This window comes from Scomber japonicus, chromosome 23, assembly GCF_027409825.1.
Source record: "Scomber japonicus isolate fScoJap1 chromosome 23, fScoJap1.pri, whole genome shotgun sequence".
NCBI classification, from domain to species: Eukaryota; Metazoa; Chordata; class Actinopteri; order Scombriformes; family Scombridae; genus Scomber; species Scomber japonicus.
In genome coordinates, this window is record NC_070600.1 from 1,575,836 (window position 1) to 1,596,661 (window position 20,826).

General features: G+C 39.1%; 1 protein-coding gene across 1 annotated transcript in view; it reads right to left on the reverse strand.

Moving 5' to 3' along the window:
- The window catches only part of LOC128353496 (xylosyl- and glucuronyltransferase LARGE1-like), a 108,272-nt gene that overhangs the window by 20,876 nt on the left and 66,570 nt on the right, over positions 1–20,826 (reverse strand). The window contains exons 6-7 of the mRNA XM_053314195.1: positions 11,158–11,281; positions 10,830–11,001 (exon numbers count right to left, since the gene is read on the reverse strand). Coding sequence (XP_053170170.1) covers positions 10,830–11,001; positions 11,158–11,281 — 296 coding nt within the window. The remainder of the gene's footprint in view (positions 1–10,829; positions 11,002–11,157; positions 11,282–20,826) is intronic.

Here is a 20,826-nt window from a genome sequence, read left to right on the forward strand (position 1 = left end):
GGGGAGGAGCAGTGTGTTTAGACCCACTGCTCATAGGAAAGACTAGGCTGTCCAACGATTAAAAAAATTAACTGGATTTATCACATTACAACCCTGTGATTAAACCTGATTAAAATACTAGGCTAAATATTATATACACTAATATTACTTGTTTTACTTCCATTCTTCTGTATAAAGTTGCCTAATGAAGGGTACAATATAGTTAATCCATTAGAAAGTAAGGATGCAATTGAAGCTGCCGTACATCTGACAGGACACCGTCTGTCACACTCACGGACACTTAACAATTCCTCTGACTGATCACTGTCACTGTCACTGTCAAATAAACTAAGAAATAGCCCATGAGACAAACCCAGTTCAGTGATTTAAAACAGGACGCTGGTAAAATCTGCTGAAATCCGGAACCTATTTTTTTACACTTCCAGTAAAAATTTCCGGTGAAAATATTCCCTCCAAGCAGTAAGCACAATTTAAATTGTATTAAAATAAAATGTATTTTTAAATGACGAGCTGGGGTTTCTGGTTGACTGGTGGGCATTGTAAAGGGTAAATGAGCTTTATTATCATTATACAATGAATGTACAATGAAATTACAGGTTAGGATGGAGGAATGGATGGATGAATGGAGAATGGATTTTAGGTCCAGGCCCACCCATTTTGACCCAGGCCCATAGTATGTAGTGAGTGATTTCGGACATAGCATTAGTTAGTTTTCATTCTAGCTGTTCATCCAATAAGCAGCCTGAGGAAAGCTTTGAGTGAAAGCTTCTCAGCCAATCAGCGGCTTCTACCCCGCGTGTGGTCTCTTAAGTCCGCCCACAGGCTGATCGTCACCAGTAAGTGATCCAATGAAATGAATGACCTTTTTTCATAAATTGTCGTCTTTTTATTCCCTCGTGCTCGCCCAGTGAGCTTGCTTCATTCGTACTGGTCTGTTTCTTTTATACTGTCTATGGTGTCTACATTAAATCAGGGTTCACTCACATTAGGCAATCATACCGTGCCCCCTAAAGTCTGGATTATTTGGCTGGTGTGAGTGCAAGTGTACCATGCCAAGAGTATGGTACACTTCCCTGGCCCAGTATGGTTGGAAGAGGTGTGCTTGTACACTTAATTACTTAATATTAATTAATATTTTTAAAATATTTAATATTTTTCCCGGGAAAATCAACTATTTTTAAAAGGCAACACTAGCTGAGCCCTGGTCATTTCAAACAACACTAAATGCAACAAGGAGACATTATGCATATGGGTTCCCAATCCGACCATTTTTTGTGTATTATTTTATCATTATTAAGGCAAAATAACTCACTTTATGTCCATGGACATTATAATGAATAGGCTATAGGCTTAATATTAGTTTGCATCCAGCGTGCTGCGTTGACTTCATTACATCTGATGCACCGCTGCTACCACAATTATGAAATGCTAAGTTTATACAGTCTGTGACTGTGACCCTCATAAAAGTAATATTTTTCGTTATTTTTAACGAAATTCGTTAAAGCAAGTCATTTGGCGACTTCTAAGTCATTCAGTTAAACTAAGTCTGTTCTATAGCTGCTCCGCTGGAGAGGCTGCGAGCGTGAATGAAATCAGTGTGTCTTTTTTACACAAGTATCTGTAGTAGGCTACTGCATGACTCAGCCATGACTCAGAAGAATATGATTGTACTTTTTAATCATAGTGCGTTGTGTTAATTGATCAGCTGTGTTGTGTGTTACCGGCGCAGCACGCGTTATGTTTTTGCGCAACGTATGTGTCGGAGGCAACCGTGCTTAAGTACACTTGGGTTTTGAGGTAATGTGAGTGCGGGCCAGCGGGGGAAAGGGCGGGGGGGAGGGCATTCGCTTTGAAAGACAATGGGAAAGCCCTGCAACCATCCCCCTCAACCCATCACCTTCGAGTTGGACACCTCCCCCACCAAAAATCAAGACCAAGACACTGTTTGTGCCCCCACTATATCCACATATGCTCCTGTATGTGTGGTTGAGTTTTCAGTTTTACATCTTTTCTAAGTGAGTGAGGGGTGTAGTTGTAATGTGTGTGGTGCCCCCACTCTGTTCAGCACCTATGTGTGGTTGAGTTTTCAGTTTTACACCAATACTTAATTAACTAGTTAGTTACTGTAATCATAATAACGAATCTGAATTTAATCTCAAATTGTCTGACTTATTATCTTTTTCATATAATTAATGCTCATTCAACTCTGTCTGGCCCATATCTGTCGCGGCATCTGAGCGCTCTTTCTCAGCCTTGAGCAGGCTGAAAACCTGGCTGCGCAGCACCATGACGCAGGAGAGATTTGACTATTATGAAAGCTAACAGTGACCCCTCTCAGAAAAAAGTTCCGAAGTCCATGAACACTATTCTGATCTCTGTGCGTGATTTGTGTGACCATGGAACCAAATGCCCCATTAAGCCCAAACAAAAGGTTGAGCAATGATAATGCTAATAAGGTGGCTGGGCTTACCTGGCTTAAAGCATGCACTGAATAGACCGGGGTTGGCTGGTACAAATGTGCTGTATAATTGCCTAACATCAAATACAGTCCTGTGGTCCATTTTTGCCATTTCGTATTATTTATCTGAGCCTAGAAATTAAAATATGAAAAGGCTTTTTTTTCGTTTTTTGTGTTAGATTCAAAACAAATAACAAAATAATCAGTAGGCTATTTAATTTTTTGATTTGATTCGATGAATTTCGGATGACCGGTAAGTAAAAACTCATAAAACATCAGAATGTGGGCTAGTTTGTGACAGAAGCGCCATCTCCTGGTCAAACCCTGTATTACAATGAATAGGTGGGTTTACAGGAAAAGATAGACACGCCCAGGAGAAGGAGGGGGTCGCTCCAGCTGCTGAAACTCAGCTGGGAGTCTGCTGCCATTCAGCTGGCTTTCAGCTTGGAGGGGAACTTTGAAGTGGCTACTACTGTATGTGTGGGGGGTGGGAGGGGGGGGGGGGGGGGTACATGTGATGTGCTGTGTCCATCTTCTGGACATATGTCTATGTGTAATGGAATGAATGTGTTTATTTTACGTACTCTATATGTTTTATATATTGTTCTTACCAGTGAGACCAAAGACAATTCTCATGCAGGACATGACAATAAAATATTTCTATTTCTATTTCTAAACCTGACATTTTATTTTCAGATTAGATTTGAAAAGGATAAGTACATTTATAAATAAAGGATGAACATATAATCCCAGTTGTACCTCTGTTGACTTTTAGGTTGCAGACTGATGGTCAATGGCAGCTGGTGAGAAGGTAATTGGGTGACCAATGACTAAACCACACTGGAGGTAGTTGGTGTAGTAACAACTGAGACAACTCTATACATGAGGTTGTGAGAAGATCTTGGAATGGTCCATTACTCTCAATTCATGAATGTTCTATCCAAAGGTCTGTGTAGTGTAGGTTTTGTCAAATAAAAAACTGTGGGACAGCTACAAGTGCACCAACTACATAAAAAATTCCAGTCATAGTAAGCTAGTAAGTAAATGCTGAAGTATGTTTTCAGAAATTAACTGTATTGTTTTAGATCATTCTGTGGTAACAGTAACAGTCATGTAAATAAAGTCGTCACACAAATTGAATTGAAAGTCTCGGAACTTCAGTATGTTTTGTTGAAGAGAAAACATCTGCAGTCACTGCGGATCTTTCTAGCACCATAAATATAATCTGTTTGAAATCTGACAGTGTTTGAATACAATCAAAAAACAAAGTTTGAGAGTGGGACGATGGAGACAAAGGATGATGAAAAGTTGAGGAAGTGGTGTTGGTACATGAAAGACAAACTGAGTGAGGAGGAGCAAGAGAAGCTCCCAGCAGGATACTGCAACAGCAGCACTATTACCTGAACAAGAAAGATCAAGACATGCCGATGTCTGCAGACTGGAGAAGACTCAATATTTGGCTTACAGAGAATCCCACTGCCTCTCAGAAACACACAGCTGTCAGGATACTGCTAATGGTTTTGTGTATTACAATGCTATGAATTCCTAATTTGTAATGAGCTCATATATTGATAGGTAGTTTGAGCTGACATGGCAGAAACCAGAAAAAGTAAACAAAATTGAAATTGTAATGTGTAGTACACTCAGGGAGCCATACAGGATTGTATTATGTTGTAACCACAATACACGTCTAGATCCCCCTGGTAGTAAATAGCAGTAAATCAGCTGTTTAAATCACTGCTTCTACCAAGATCACCAACAGAATGGGCCATTTGGTTTTGTTGGCTGAATTTAATGGTTTGGAAAGTTCAAAACTGTCAATGTTTCCCCAACAAATAGTTGAGGAGAGCTGGGACTGTTTGGGTTTTTTTTGTTATCCAGTGAAAGAGAGTGAGTATCTCAGTTATTGTTATGAGTTATTGTTATTGTTGTGAGGATAAAATTGAGTGTTAGATTGACAGTAGGGGTCAGAATCACAGTATAGTATAAATATCTGTAATTTGTCTCACAAAGCTGCTGGTAGCTTTAGGAAGTCTGATACGAGACAACAGAGAGGGGATATCATGCTAATAACCCAAAGATTTATTCCTTTTCTATGGCAGTAAACACAACACATGGACCAGCTGATAACTAACTGTGCTACACTCAGAGCTTTACAAGATATTCAGGGCTCATGATGGTAATGTTGCCAACAACAGAGTTATAGCTATATATTGACATTCTGCTACAGACACACATCGGAGAGTGTCTCATAGAGTCACTAGCACAGCTACAACATAGGCACCAACCACAAACCTTTACAAAGACACATGAATGTGCTTCTAGTGACGGTCAAAGCTCCTGTTGACTCTCTGTTTCCAGCACAAACACAGAATCTGACAGCAGCTTCTCATGGCTGGTTATTTTGCTTGCATTTCTTCATTTTCACCTACAATTGATGTTTTGTTTTAAAATGTATTGATACTGGTGTCATCTACAGTAATGTATGAGGATTATTGGGGTGAAGATACCTCAATTTACTGGTTGAGCTACATTCCCAACCTCACCTATGGCCAGAAGCTTTGGGTACCCTTAGCAAAAAGTAGTATACTTGAAGTTCATTTTGTTAAGTATGCTAGAGTGTAAGTGTAAGTATAGCAACTACATTTTGGACCATGTACTTGTAGTGTACTAGAAAGTATACTAATTTAATAACTCTTTGGACTAAATTGGAACATTTTGAAGTTTATAAAAGTATATTTTAAGTATACTTTATGAGGTCATTATAAGTTTAGAAAAGTGCACTTTCAAGTATACAACAAGTACACTCATCTATATACTACTACCGTACTTCTAGTCCACATTTTAGTTTATTGAAGTATACTTAAAGTATAGCACAAGTACACTCTTCTATATAGTGCCATTGTACTAGTTCTATACTATATGATCTTATAACAGGGGTAATACCTCAAAGCTAATGTGTGCAGTGAAAAACATTTTTATTCTGCTAAATGAAATGTAAGCACGAGTCAATGACTTGACCTTATTCTGTACTTGGATCAAGATATACTAAGTATTAGTACTTTGTGGCAGAAAGAAGTAAAAAGTATACTAAAGTACAAGTATAAGCTTTAGTATTAAAGTATAAGTGTAAGTCTTAGTATTAATGTACTTAGTCTCAGACTTTTCTTTAGACTTTTCAGTATAAGCCAAGTATACTTCACTATACCATTCTTAAGTATATAAAATATTGTATATAAAAAGTAAAGTTCAAGTGTACTGCCTCAGTTTTAGTATAAAATAAGTATACTCGTAGTACACTTGAATAAACTACTTTTTGCTAAGGGTTAGGGTTAGGGTTCAATAACAGGTGGAGCAGCTGAAATGAGTTTCTTTTGCAGGATGTCTGGGGTTCAGGCATCTGATTTGGATGTCCCCTGTACGCCTCCCTGTAGAGGCATTCCAAGCACCTTTAACTGGAATGGGACCCCAGGGTTGACCCAGGAGGGGAATTACATATCCTATTAAGCCCATCAATGCCTCTGCATGCTCCAGTCATTGGACACCTGGGTTACTTAGCCAAACCTGGTGCCTCTGTAGCACGGACCTGAATTAATAACAGAAAATGGATATTTACTTTGTACACATTTTGAAGTATCTGTTTGTAATATTTCTATCATACTACTAGGCCAAGATGCCTCCTGGATGCCTCCCTTTAGAGGTGTTTCAGGCATGTCCCACTGGGAGGAGACCTAGGGGTAGACCCAGAACACGCTGGAGGGATTACATGTCTCTCTTGGCCTGGGAATGCCTTGGGATCCCCCAGGAGGAGCTGATGAACATTGCTGGGTAGAGGAATATTAGAGTTCCAGTTGCTCAGTCTAATGCCACCGAAACTCAGCCCAGGATAAGAGGCAGAAAATAGATGGACGGATGGATACTACTATATTGTTAGCTAAATTCTCAGACAGTGGCCTTTTGATCCCAATGAACCCCACTTTTTAATTATATTTGATCATATTTCTGATCAGCTCAGATATTCTTTCGCAGATGCAAGTTTGCTTGATAACAACTCAACACTTCCTCCATAATTACCTGTTGTCTTGATAAATACAATACAATGTACATTTTCACAATGCTTCTTGCACAGATATTTCAATTCCAGCAGCTCACACTACGTAATCCTTTTCTCCGTAGGCTTTTAATGAGAAACATCTGTAGAAATTGTTGAGTTTTGTCGATAATGGCTTATACTGCTCCAAAACAATAGAAGTGGCTGAGATTACTATGGAAATGTGCATTAGGGCTGAATTTCATGTGAGCCATGAGAGTACATAATGCAGTTCCACCTTCTCTCAATGTTTTTTCTTCCACTAGGAACTGGCCTTTATTAGTGCTGGCCAGTATTGTTTGAGACTTGACTATTATTTGAATATGGGTTTTTATTTCAGAATTAACAGTAATTTCTACTGTACCAAAGAAATAGTCCCTGGTGGTCATACTTAATTATAGATTTGAGTCGCCTTGTTTGCACAGTTTGTGGTTAGTGAATGTAAACTCACCAATCTAATGCATTCATAAATGCAACCTTTGGTTAAATTAACACTTCATCATTCCTTTACGCTGAAGTTTATATCAGGTTGATAGAGTTAATGACCAGATAAAATAAGAGCTGTGCTGGCTAAATCATGGCCCTGCATCAGCTCTCTTCACCATCTTTATAAGCTTTAGTATGAACTGGTAATTTAAAGAAAGCTAAAGTCTAAGAGTAACATTTATTGAGTGTGTCTTAGAGGAGTGTTGTAATGGTTTAAACATAATGGGGCTAGACAGTTCAGCCAGACTGGACAGCAAAGGGAGTGGGTGGCAGAGGTGCTGCATTGGAGTCAACTGTTAATTAAGATTGATCCAAACCCCTGCTGGCTGCGCTGCACTATAGGACAGCATTACCCATAAATCTTTGAAGTGACTCACCGCCGCCTCCTTCCCTCCTCCTGCCCGCGCGCCTTCCTCAATCTTTACTGTCGTCCTTGCCTCCCAGGAATACACTCACAGGACTTTTTGTCCCATCGCCTCCACACTTCTCCTCCTGTCCTCCACTCTTATGCTCTTAAGGCCTGGGTATATATCACGCTTGCAATTTTTGGATGGTCTGACAGCATCTGAAACTCTTTTCCAGACGGTGGAATCGGGTCGGGTTCCGTCCCGGCAATTTCTGCAGCTTTCCGAAAAAGACAATTTGACAATCAGTGATTTTCCAGGTGTGTGGATGTATTTAACTAGGTGGTATTTGAAACTCTCTCTCAAGCTCTCAGTATATATTTTTCACAGAGCTTACCTCTGTCAGTGATCATGTGAATGCGAGTGCAATATGATGAATGTCTTCTATAATAGACTGTCCAAAACAAGGATAGGACATATACAACACATGATTGAAACCTTGTAGAGAAACCTATTATTATTCTCTATTACTACATCCCATAACTCATTAGCACCTCATGTGTCATATGGAGTCATAAAGAAATTCAAATATTCATTCAATTTTTTCACAATATATGCTACCCTTGGTTATTTGTAACTTTTGTATTTGTCAGTACAATAGTTTTAACAGAAGCTACTGATGTCATCTGAGAAGAAAACTCACCACAATACACACAATGAAGAATAGGGTTTCTCATTTTTGAAAAGCTAGAACATCTTTACAATTGCTTCATAGTCCTGTTGCCTCATTTTTTGTTATGGCTACATGCTGGAACTATTTTTTTTGTGTCATACCTTACCCTTGCCTTGCCTTTTACATGCCTTAACTTTCCACTTCCTGCAGTTGAATGTGAAAAGAGACTCTGCACATATATTATTCTGAACAGTGCAGAAAATAAAAACCAACTAAAGGAACAAAAAGAAATAACACACCTATGAGTTGAAAGGGCCTTTTATATACTGTAGAATAAAAAATATTAGTTTGGTGAAAATGAAATCTTCAAAGTATATACTGTAGATGAAAGTGTAATACTATTTAATGTGTTTCAATAGAAACAGCAATAATGAAAATGAACAACAGGCCAATATCTATAAATTCCATTTACAGCACTAATACTGCAGTTCATGAAAAAGCAGAATGCTACTCCTCCATGCTCATCACAGCAACAGCACCTGTATAACACACAGATTCTATCCAGCCGGTGTCAACCACATATTGATTGAACAAGAGAAATCCTACATGGTGAGTCACGGTGGTGATTTTCTCCACATGAGTGGTGAATCAGCCATCGTTGGACAATGTGTGGGGACAGAAGAGATTAGAAAAGATCGACAGGCCCACCTTTAGACAAACAGCTTCATTGACACCATGCTGACATCACTGCAGGGAGGGGAGGCTCCTTTAAAATTGACAAGCTACCAATTACTGATGATTATTCTATTGTTTTCAATTAATGCATGCATGTATGTACTGTATGCATGTATGTATACATGCATGTATGTACTGTATGTATGTATGTACGTATGTATGTATGTATGAATGTATGAAGTGTATGTATGTATGTGTGTATGTATGTGTGTATGTATGTACATATGTACATATGTACTGTATGTATGTATTGTATGTATGTATGTATGTATGAAGTGTATGTATGTATGTATGTATGTGTGTATGTACTGTATGTATGTATGTATGTACGTATGTATGTACGTATGTATGTACATATGTACTGTATGTATACATGCATGTATGTATGTATGTATGTTTGTGTGTATGTATTGCATGTATATATGTATGTATGTATGAAGTGTATGTGTGTATGTATGTGTGTATGTATGTATGTATGTGTGTATGCATGTATGTATGCATGTATACATGCATGTATGTACATATGTACTGTACATATGTATGCATGTACAGTGGGGAGAACAAGTATTTGATACACTGCCGATTTTGCAGGTTTTCCCACTTACAAAGCATGTGTACATGTTTGTACATCATAGGTACTTTAAGTTATTACTGATGCAAGTTGACCATTTTCTGCTGCTGCCTCACATTAAAACGCTGTGCTTTGCTGTGGACAAGCAGCACTGGTTGAATGATCACTGTTGGTCATGGCCAAGCTTGGCACAGCTGTCCTCAGCCAAATAAAAAAAACACCATTTGTTAACTTAACAGGAATAGAAAATGACTCTGGCAAGTACTTCACAGTCATTAATGTGTGGCTGCCATATTTTAATTGGAGTTACAATGATTTTGTGAGTTTTGTACTTTTCACCTTGAATTTCTTCTTTTATTTAAACTCCAATATGCTGGAGTACAGAACCAGAACAAAAACAGTCCACACACCTATGGACAGCTATATATATACTTTCACAAGTGGGTTCCACACTTCAGAAATCAGGCCGGTGTGGCCGAAGTAGACAAAGTGTATATAGATAGTGGAGAGGAGAAAGTGGAGCCTGAGCTATGAGTGAGATCTGGTTCACATTCACACACTGGACTGAATGACTGCTACAACTGTAGAGTGTGACAAAGCCCAGCACAGATAATGCTGTTATAAAGGCACAAGACATTGGTGATTGTTGAAAATACTGGCAACAAATACTAGTATAGCATTAACATGCCAGATAAAGGCCTTGGTAGCCCTTAGCAAAAAGTAGTTTATTCAAGTGTACTATGACTATACTTATTTTATACTAAAACTGAGGCAGTATACTTGAACTTTACTTTTTATATACAATATTTTATATACTTAAGAATGGTATAGTGAAGTATACTTGGCTTATACTGAAAAGTCTAAAGAAAAGTCTGAGACTAAGTACATTAATACTAAGACTTACATTATACTTTAATACTAAAGCTTATACTTGTACTTTAGTATACTTTTTACTTCTTTCTGCCACAAAGTACTAATACTTAGTATATCTTGATCCAAGTACAGAATAAGGTCAAGTCATTGACTCGTGCTTACATTTCATTTAGCAGAATAAAAATGTTTTTCACTGCACACATTAGCTTTGAGGTATTACCCCTGTTATAAGATCATATAGTATAGAACTAGTACAATGGCACTATATAGAAGAGTGTACTGGTGCTATACTTTAAGTATACTTCAATAAACTAAAATGTGGACTAGAAGTACAGTATATACCTAGTACAGTAGTAGTATATAGATGAGTGTACTTGTTGTATATTTGAACATATACTTTTGTAAACTTAAAAATGTTCCAATTTAGTCCGAAGAGGTATTAAATTAGTATACTTTCTAATACACTACAAGTACATGGTCCATAGTATACTTGCTATACATTCTTAATAAAATGAACTTCAAGTATACTACTTTTTGGTAAGGGAGAGTATGGACACACATTCAGCAAGCTTGCACAGAAGTAGAAAACAGGAGCTTACCTTTGAACTTGTGAAAGACGGCCCACAGCTCAGCGATGTCAGTAGCAAACGTGATGTCTGTATCCAGGACGATGACTCTCTGCAGGTCAGATGGAAGCGTCTTGGTGAGCACCAGCTTCATCAGACCATAGATTCCAGAGTAATGTTTGTTGGGGATCCATGACACCTCAGACTGAAACAGCACACCAAACCAGAACACACACATCTATCAGTATAATAACTAACAATGAACAAAAAAAGCAGGGTTTACACAATCTGTAACCGATGCTCCAGTGTTTCTAAGTGATGCTGGGAATTACTGAGATGAAGAGGAGTCAGTGATCCTCACCTTCAGCTCGTCTGCGTCGTAGAAGTCGACCCGAACAGCAGGAACCATCCAAGTGTGGAACAGAGATGATAAGATTTGCTGAGCAATGGAGTCTGTGATGAAATGGAAATGTAGGGGGTTCCGCCTGTGGACACACACACACACACACACACACACACACACACACACACACACACACACACACACACACACACACACACACACACACACACACACACACACACACACACACACACACACACACACACACACACACACACACACACACACAGCTTTATGCTGTATTTTACACATTTCAGCACATTCAACAACTACAATTAAAGGGCAAATCTACTTATTTTATTAAATTGGGGGGAAAAGTATGAAGCAGTGAAACAGTGAGAGAATGCATTGTCTCCATGTTTTATCATTGGTGTCAAAAATGTCTCTTAAAATATGAATCTTCTGATTCAACAAATCTCATGACCAACCAAAAACACTCAAAGTGAGCCTCACTCTTGCACTAGCTGACATGTTCCTTACCTATCTCATGCCTACCTATGCTCAATGTCTTCTTCCCCCAGGCTGTGAGGATCATCAACAGCATAGCCCCCCCTTTTACTCAGCCTTGAATAGCCCCCACCCCTCACTGGACAATTTACACCACAGGGTGGAACTGATTTCTGGACTTTAAGTGCAATATCTCTATCATGCTGCATCAGTCACTTTTACAACAGTAAAAAGCCTGCAAACTTCATTGCATTACCTCATGCTGCTATTTTAAGGTTTTAATACTTTTGTGTACTTGTGTGTGGGTGCATCATTCCTGTACTTCATATTTTTGCTCAGTAGATTTTAAGCAATCTTGCATTTTTAGTAGTTTGTTTAAATTGTCTATTCTGCAAGAGCACTGTTTCTGGTTCTGGGAGAAACACAATTTAATTTCAATACAAGCGAGAACTGAGAAATGACAATGAAGAAATCTTTAATCTTGAATGAACACACACACTGTAGTTTATTTTGACTCAGTCGCATGCACGCGCACGCACGCACACGCACACACACACACACACACACACACACACACACACACACACACACACACACACACACACACACACACACACACACACACACACACACACACACACACACACAATCCTGCTGCCAGAAATACTCACTAGAGCACCAAATGTGGATTAATCCATCGCTGGAAATAGTCCCCAACAAATCTTCTCCTGTTTGAGTAACGTTTGTTCAAATCTAAAGTGACCAGCTGTTTTAGGAAATGACTAAATCTTCTTTTAAAAATGAATCTTTGTATTTGTGACCTCTTTTAAAGATTTATGTCTTCAGTAGGGACCAGTAAGCTCGGACCTGAGAGCCACAGAGTAGGGAAGCCAAAAACGAGAGAGCAGAGAGACGGACTAACACAATGTTGATTTTGTTTTTTTCAAGGGACAAAACATATAGCATATATATATATTTTTCTGATAGTGACTAAAATGTGTTGACAATTGGTATTAAAGTCTGTGTAAAGTAATAATATATGTGTTCTGACTTTGACATACCACAGAAAAGTGTGTTGTTAACCACCCTGCCAAATTTGGATGATTAAAAAAAAATTGCCAAATATATGAAATTAGGCTTCAAAGTTGTGTAAAAATCAGCCTCTTTCTCTGCTCCTAAACGCTGTGGGAGTGCCCGCCGAGTTCACTGAAACCCCGCCCCCTACCAAGTGTCACCTGTCAATCAAAGTCACCACCTCTACCAGAAACATGGATATAATCAGCTGCTAACTCAGCTAACTAGCTAACTGTAGTAGTAGTGTGTGCTGAATGTATTTATACCTCTACAGCAGCAGGGGCGGGTTTATGATTTTCAGACCCGCCCACTAAATCCTGAACACAGAAATGTTGAAACACAGTTTGTGAAGCCTAGCTCCACAATTCAAATCTAAATGGTTGAAATGCTTTTTACACCTTTTTTAGAAATACATTTATGACCTATTTAATGTGTTTAGAAGAAAATGTCTGAATTCACTTTAAAAAGGAGTCACATAGGCTCAATGACATCATAAGCATATTAAACATTTGTCTACACACACAGAAACTTTAAGACCAAACCCTGGAAGAGCTACAGTTCCATGACAAATGAGGAAACTCTCATCTGATGAAGACTGAAAGCTCTAGAGCAAGCAAGTATGAGGACTTTTGAGTGGAGACAGTTTTGTATTTAAACACTATAATTTGGAGATCAGTCAGTCCTCAATGATTCATATGAGAGAGAGAGAGAGAGAGAGAGAGAGAGAGAGAGAGAGAGAGAGAGAGAAAGAGAGAGAGAGAGAGAGAAAGAGAGAGAGAGAGAGAGAGTGTGAGTGTGAGTGTGAGTGTGAGTGTGAGTGTGAGTGTGAGAGAGAGAGAGAGAGAGAGAGAGAGAGAGAGAGAGAGAGAGAGAGAGAGAGAGAGAGAGAGAGAGAGAGAGAGAGAGAGAGAGAGAGAGAGAGAGAGAGGACTGTACAGTCTGACCCAGGAGGAGCTGCATCTTACATCAGCTCACATTCTCAGAGAAGGAGGATGATTTTACAAAATAGGTATTTATTGGTTCTAAATCAGGTCAAGAAATAGTGACACTAATCTGAGGATGTGAGCACTGTGGGGCGTCTCATGCTCAACGACTTTGAGAATGGATATGTCAGCTGCACTTGCTCAATAAGTACTACAGGCTGGGAGCTGTCAAAATGTGTGGGAACTGTGGCTCTGTACAAGCTGTGAGCCAGAGTGCTACAAACAGAAAAGGTCTTCACATCCTCTGGACAAACAGCAACAAGCTTTTCACTGGATGCTGGGGATTATGCCGATAAGGAAGCAAATATGTCAAGTACATCCTGATTATCTGGGCTGGCCCCATGATAATCTAATCATCTCATCTTCATAATGTGATACTGTTATCTTGTTTCAGTAAAGACTTTCAGAGTGGACTCTAATTGAGATTCATTGTGCTTCCATCTGCTGAGAGATGGATCATCCTGAACCTGAACATTAACCTTCATGCAGAAAGGAAGTTACTTTAAAGACCATGTAAAGTGAATTCAGACATTTTCTTCTAAACACATTAAATAGGTCATAAATGTATTTCTAAAAAATGTATAAAAAGCATTTCAACCATTTAGATTTGAATTGTGGAGCTAGGCTTCACAAACTGTGTTTCAAGATTTCTGTGTTCAGGATTTAGTGGGCGGGTCTGAAAATCATAAACCCGCCCCGCAGTCTACAGTTAGCCAGTTAGCTGAGTTAGCTACTGAGCTAGCAGCCGAGTTAGCCACCGAGTTAGAAGCCAAGTTAGCCGCTGAGCTAGCAGCTGAGCTAGCGGCAGAAAGCTCTCAGATGTAGCGTCCATGTTTCTGGTAGAGGTGGTGACTTTGATTGACAGGTGACACTTGGTAGGGGGCGGAGCTTCAGTGAAATCGGCGGGCACGCCCACAGCGTTTGGTAGCAGACAAAGAGGCTGATTTTTATACAACTTTGAAGCCTAATTTCATATATTTGGTGATTTTTTTTAATCATTCAAATTTGGCAGGGTGGTTAACAACACACTTTTCTGTGGTATGTCAAACTCAGAACACATATTTATTCTTACTTTACACAGACTTCAACTGTGTGAAGAGCTGGAAATCCCAAATCGAACTTTTTCTCTCTGAATACCAATTCCAAAACGCAAACTCAGTGGGTCAAGTCCTAATCTGATACCACAATATTGGGTTTTTTGCTGATATCCGATATATTGCTATTTTCTGCTATTATTAGACAGGCCTCCTCACTGTCTCATTTTAAAACTCTTCTTAAACCCACCTCTTCTCTTTGGCTTTTGACACCATGCAGAGTGTTGATTTTATGTGTATACATGGATATTTTTATCTTGTGCGGGCAGTGCATTTTATTTATTTTATTTTTAATTTATTGCTTTTATCTTTCTATTGTGTACTTCTTTTTATTGTGCTTCTATTGTGTTATCTATTTATTCTGTTTTATCTTTTTGTGCAGCACTGGAAACCTTGTGTTTCTTAAAATCGTGCTATATAAATAAAGTGGATTGGATATTGGCAGAAATGTTCATTTTGGGCCGATACAAATATTTCATTTTGAAGCCTTTATCGGCCGATATCGACAACGAGCCAGTATTATCGTGCATCACTATAAACCTCTACATCTGAATAACAAAGTCAGTGTACTGTATGTAAGATAAGTATGGGTTCTTAACTACAACAACAACATTATTTTTTTTACTTTTTATTTGTTTTTATTCTAATTTTAGTTTTTAAATTGAGCTCTTACTATTCCTTTATTGTTTTTATTCATTATTATATTGTATGTGATTATATTGTATTTTAATAACTGTGCAGCACTTTGGCTCAACTGAGGTTGTTTTTAAATGTGCTTTATAAAAAAATTGACTTGACTTGACTTGACAACACTCTGATTATATATTGCTTTAGAAGGTTTGTGTTGTTACAATACATAAAGTTAAACACTGATCATATCCTGACCTGGATCCAGACAGACTTGTCTAATACATTGTGTCTCTCTCTGTTGGCTCTACTGCTAGTGTGTACAGTTACAGAGCTGCTGTGATAAATGCTTACAAAGCAGATGCTGCACTGGCTGCTCTCTGTTCAAACCACAGCTGTGCAGGAAAGACTTCAGTCAGCTTCTCTGCTGTACATGTGTCTACATTTCTGCACATAAACACTTCACCTGTGAGCAGCTCTGTAACCAAAAGCAAGCAGCTGAACTACACAGCTCCTCTGTCTCTGCTGTAATCATATATCATCTGTTTTACTTATCTTGCTTCGTTAAACATAAAATCTGTTTCTTCAGTCAGTTTATTTGGTTATCTGTGAATGGCAATGTTAGCACTTCCAGTTACATAGAAAAAGCCTTCTGTATATTTTGTCTCCCTGCATCGGCCTGAATATAAAAATGATTTTATTCCTTTTTCAGGAAATTACATTTCAAAAAGTGTGTTGGCTTTTACTGGAGGAGTAGAAGATCCCTGTTCATAACATCTTATATTCTACTTGAATGGAACAGAAATGATGTTGCATTATTATGGGATGTTGGTAGCTTTAATGTTTCTAGACTAGTGAGTGTCAGTTAGAGGAGCTCAGTCCTGAAAGGGTTTGTTACTTTAACTTCAACTTCATTTTTATAGTACTTTAAACACAACATAGTTGATCCATAGTGCTTCACATAGAGGAAAAAAATAAAAAATACAGTTTAAAAAAAGAAATTAGAATGATGATAAAAAAATTACAACGTCATCGGTAATAAAAATACATGTTCATAAAGTACATAGTGACAGATAGACAGTTAAAAGCCAGGGAGTGAAAGTATGTTTTAAGGTTTTTCTTGAAAGTTTCAATAGTGGGAGAGAAAGGAATAAGGGGGGGGGGGCAATAGAGAAGACCCTGTCTCCATAGTACTTAGATCTGTGTGGACAAACAGGAGTCCCTGTTTAGATGACCTCAGCTCTCTGCCAGTTTGATATGGAGACAAAAGTTCTGTGAAACAAGGGAGCAAGTCCATTGAAGTTCTTCTAACCAATTGTTAGTCATTCATTTAAAATCAATGAACCTGCATGAATTAACTAATGAACCTGCATGAGTTTCTGAGGGAAATAAATGAATTATGACTGAAAACAGAGATTACATAGTGAAATTGATGAATGATAATATGTGTTGGAAGTGTAAAACAGAGTTAGGAAAGTTTCTTCACTGTGTATGGGAATGTGCATTAGTGAGTCATTTTTGGATTAAAGTTGTGGACTTCCTGAGTAACTGGTCAGGTTCAGTGATTCCCCAGACTCCTGCCGTATGTTTACTAGGCAATACAGAATATATCAAAAAGAACTTTTTCTATCATTATGGTGGGCTTGGTCACAGCCTCCAGAGTTATCTTAAGACACTGGAAAACTGCTGTATCTCCTAAACTGAAAGAAAGGACTAATGCAATGGTGGAGACAGCATCTTATGAGTCTATACTCCACAAACTGTCGGCTAACAAGGAGGATGGGATGACCTCTTGGGATCTTTTTTGGACCTACACAAGGACTAATGAAAACTCAGCCTAAATACAGCATAGCTTCTTTGTCCTTCTGTAGACTGGATTTCCCCCTTATATTTCTTACTTTGCTTTTCAAGTTTTATTTTTCCTCTGTGACATGTCATATGTTTATGCCAAGTTTCCAAAATGTATGATCAACCCTGTGCTCATATACTCTGCTATTAAGAATTCAATAAAAATTTAAATGAGAAAAAAAACAGGTGCAAAGCATCTTCAGACATCTACACAGCAGAAACAGACAGTAGACTGAATGATCTGTCAGAAGAGTTTCTGCTGTCACAGGTGATGAGGAGCTCAAAAACCACTGTTGACTGTTGGCAGCAGACCTGAGGTGAACAATGACCTCCAATGCCAAAATCCTATAATCCAACCTCAACTTGATCCTGTTGATTTTTCTGATGAGGAAAGTCTTAGATTATCCTGACAGGACATAAACAGCTGCTATTGGACGGAGCAGAATGATGAGAAGAGCCTGCTGTCTGACTGAATAGAGCAGATAGAGGCCATCTTTCAGGTGAGGAGAGCATCACTCACGCAGCGAGAGCCACTCTTCTGCTCTCTCCATCATCCACGCAAATGATGAACTGGTGGCAAGCATTTGATTTACGAAGGCGGGGCTAAACAACATACCACTGCTGCAAATGAACTGACAGCAGAGCACCGTAACTAAAAAAAAAAAAAATGAAACGGTGGATATAATTTAAATCTTGTTTCACAGGGAATTTATGTCATATTCAATATTTCATCACAAATCCACAATATAGGGGAGAAATACAGCTGGAAGGGACTATTTGATGAGAGCTGCAGGTCAGTTTAACGGGGGGGGGGGGGGGGGGGGGGGGGGGGTCAGGGGGTGTTTGGCGATCAATGTCCCGTGTCTCATCCTATCATTTCAGTCATTCAGTGGAGCGGCCCTCGCTATCAGATGACAGTCCAGCAGGCTGACCTCTCAGGCATCTGTCCGCTCACATATTTGTCAGCGGCAAAAAAAACAACAGTGAGTCAACATTTAAACATCCTCTCTGATTAAACACGGCCTGCGGAGGTTAGCATATTAACTATGCTACTGCTGACCTGTCCCCAACCTAAAAAAGGCCATTCCTGTCCAAATCATCACCTGTCACCTGATGAGCCAGAGGAGGAATATGTAGACCTTAAACACTGAACATGAATAAAACTAAACAGAACAGCTGCTCTTGCCTCACCATCTACTGACCTTTATTTTTTAGGTTTATGTCACATTATATGCTAGAAAATACTATTGTTCAGAATAACAGAAAGCCATCATTTGGCATGTGACTGATACTGTATTATATGTGCAGTAGGGGAGGTTTCATATATAATACACACTGTAAATATGTGTATGAATGGTTAAAGAACAATAGAACTCTGACCAGTGTATAGATGGAGTCATCCCTATGTAATTCATTTTTGGGCTTTTCTTGCCTTTTTGTTTAATCAGTAGCTGGTAGAGAGGCCAACAGGAATCAGGAAAAGAGAGAGAGAGAGAGAGAGAGAGAGAGAGAGAGAGAGAGAGAGAGAGAGAGAGAGAGAGAGAGAGAGAGAGAGAGAGAGAGAGAGAGAGAGAGAGAGAGAGAGAGAGAGAGAGAGAGAGGTCCCTGGCCAGATTCAAACCTGCAACCACTCCACCACCAGGGTGCTCCATGTTCCTTCATTTCTAAGAAATATTCCTCCCATCAAAATTAGGCCCTATGTTCCCTCAGCCTTATGTTCCCTCAGCCTTATGTTCCCTCAGCCTTATGTTCCCTCAGCCCTATGTTCCCTCAGCCTTATGTTCCCTCAGCCTTATGTTCCCTCAGCCTTATGTTCCCTCAGCCCTATGTTCCCTCAGCCTTATGTTCCCTCAGCCCTATGTTCCCTCAGCCTTATGTTCCCTCAGCCTTATGTTCCCTCAGCCTTATGTTCCCTCAGCCCTATGTTCCCTCAGCCTTATGTTCCCTCAGCCTTATGTTCCCTCAGCCTTATGTTCCCTCAGCCCTATGTTCCCTCAGCCTTATGTTCCCTCAGCCTTATGTTCCCTCAGCCCTATGTTCCCTCAGCCTTATGTTCCCTCAGCCCTATGTTCCCTCAGCCCTATGTTCCCTCAGCCCTATGTTCCCTCAGCCCTATGTTCCCTCAGCCCTATGTTCCCTCAGCCTTATGTTCCCTCAGCCCTATGTTCCCTCAGCCTTATGTTCCCTCAGCCCTATGTTCCCTCAGCCCTATGTTCCCTCAGCCTTATGTTCCCTCAGCCCTATGTTCCCTCAGCCTTATGTTCCCTCAGCCCTATGTTCCCTCAGCCCTACGTTCCCTCAGCCTTATGTTCCCTCAATGATTTTCCACCAAATTAGGCCCCATGTCAGAGATCACAGTGATCTTGACCTTTGACCACCAAAATAACTTCATTGTTGTCTCCCAGTGGATATTGGTAACCAATTTGAAGCCATTCTGTCAAGGTGTTGTGAGACATCACGCTAAAAAAAATGAGCAGGACAGACACACTGTACAGTACATGTACAGTGTGGACAACCATAAAACATAATGCATCCGCCCACGGCTTTCTTTTTTCTTTTTCTTTTTAAACAGAGGGAACACAGAGGTGTAGGAACGTAGAAACACTGCCATATAGATTATGAGCTTCTACTGCACTACATTGTGTTGTTTTGCCCCTTTAATCCATTTCAGATGATGTTAGATGGAGTGTGTGTAACAAAACTATATTTTGGTATAACAAAGACTGATAATAACAGTACTTCGTATTTGAATATACTGTAACAACATTCAAACATGCAGTCTGTGACTGGTGGGCGTCACAGTATTCTGGACATATAAGAACCATGTTGATGGGACATTCTGTGTCTTATAATAATGTGATTTTTACGGCTGCATTCGTCATCTGATTTGTGGCTGGTAAAATACCTGCATTTACCAAACTCCAACTCTAACAGATCTGTTACTGAACCTATGAAGCTATATTGATGTAGCAGACTTCTCAGTTTTAGCCAGCAGTAATTGTTGCTTTCACTGGTTTAAATGACACTTGTGGTCGTTTATGAGCTGTGCCTAACTGATGTTAAATGTATAAAAGCCAAAATAAAACTTTTGGCAGCTGTCTACGCTCCCTACAAACTGGTGTCTGTACTTGGCCAGAGATCATTAGTGAGAGGAGAGACACATTACCTTTTGTCCAGTACACATTTCTATTTTTTAAAAATGTTATTGTTAATTTGATATTAGTGAAATGAGCGGCTGGGTCTGGGCTTATGATTAATGGTGTCCTTTTTTATACAAGATCATACATAATAAGAGTCTATAAATGCTATATATTAAATTAATCTTTTCTTTGAATGTGGGTTGATGTATGTTTGGGTGTACAATACATGTATGTGTTTGTATGTATTTGTATGTATACATTATTTATGGAGCTATAGTAATAAAGGTTATTCTTATTATCATTATTATTATTATTATTATTATTATTATTATTATGAAAAGTCACACTGCACAGCTTCCTTCTGCACTGCAACCATAGACACACAAACAACAAACACGTGGATTTCTATTCCTA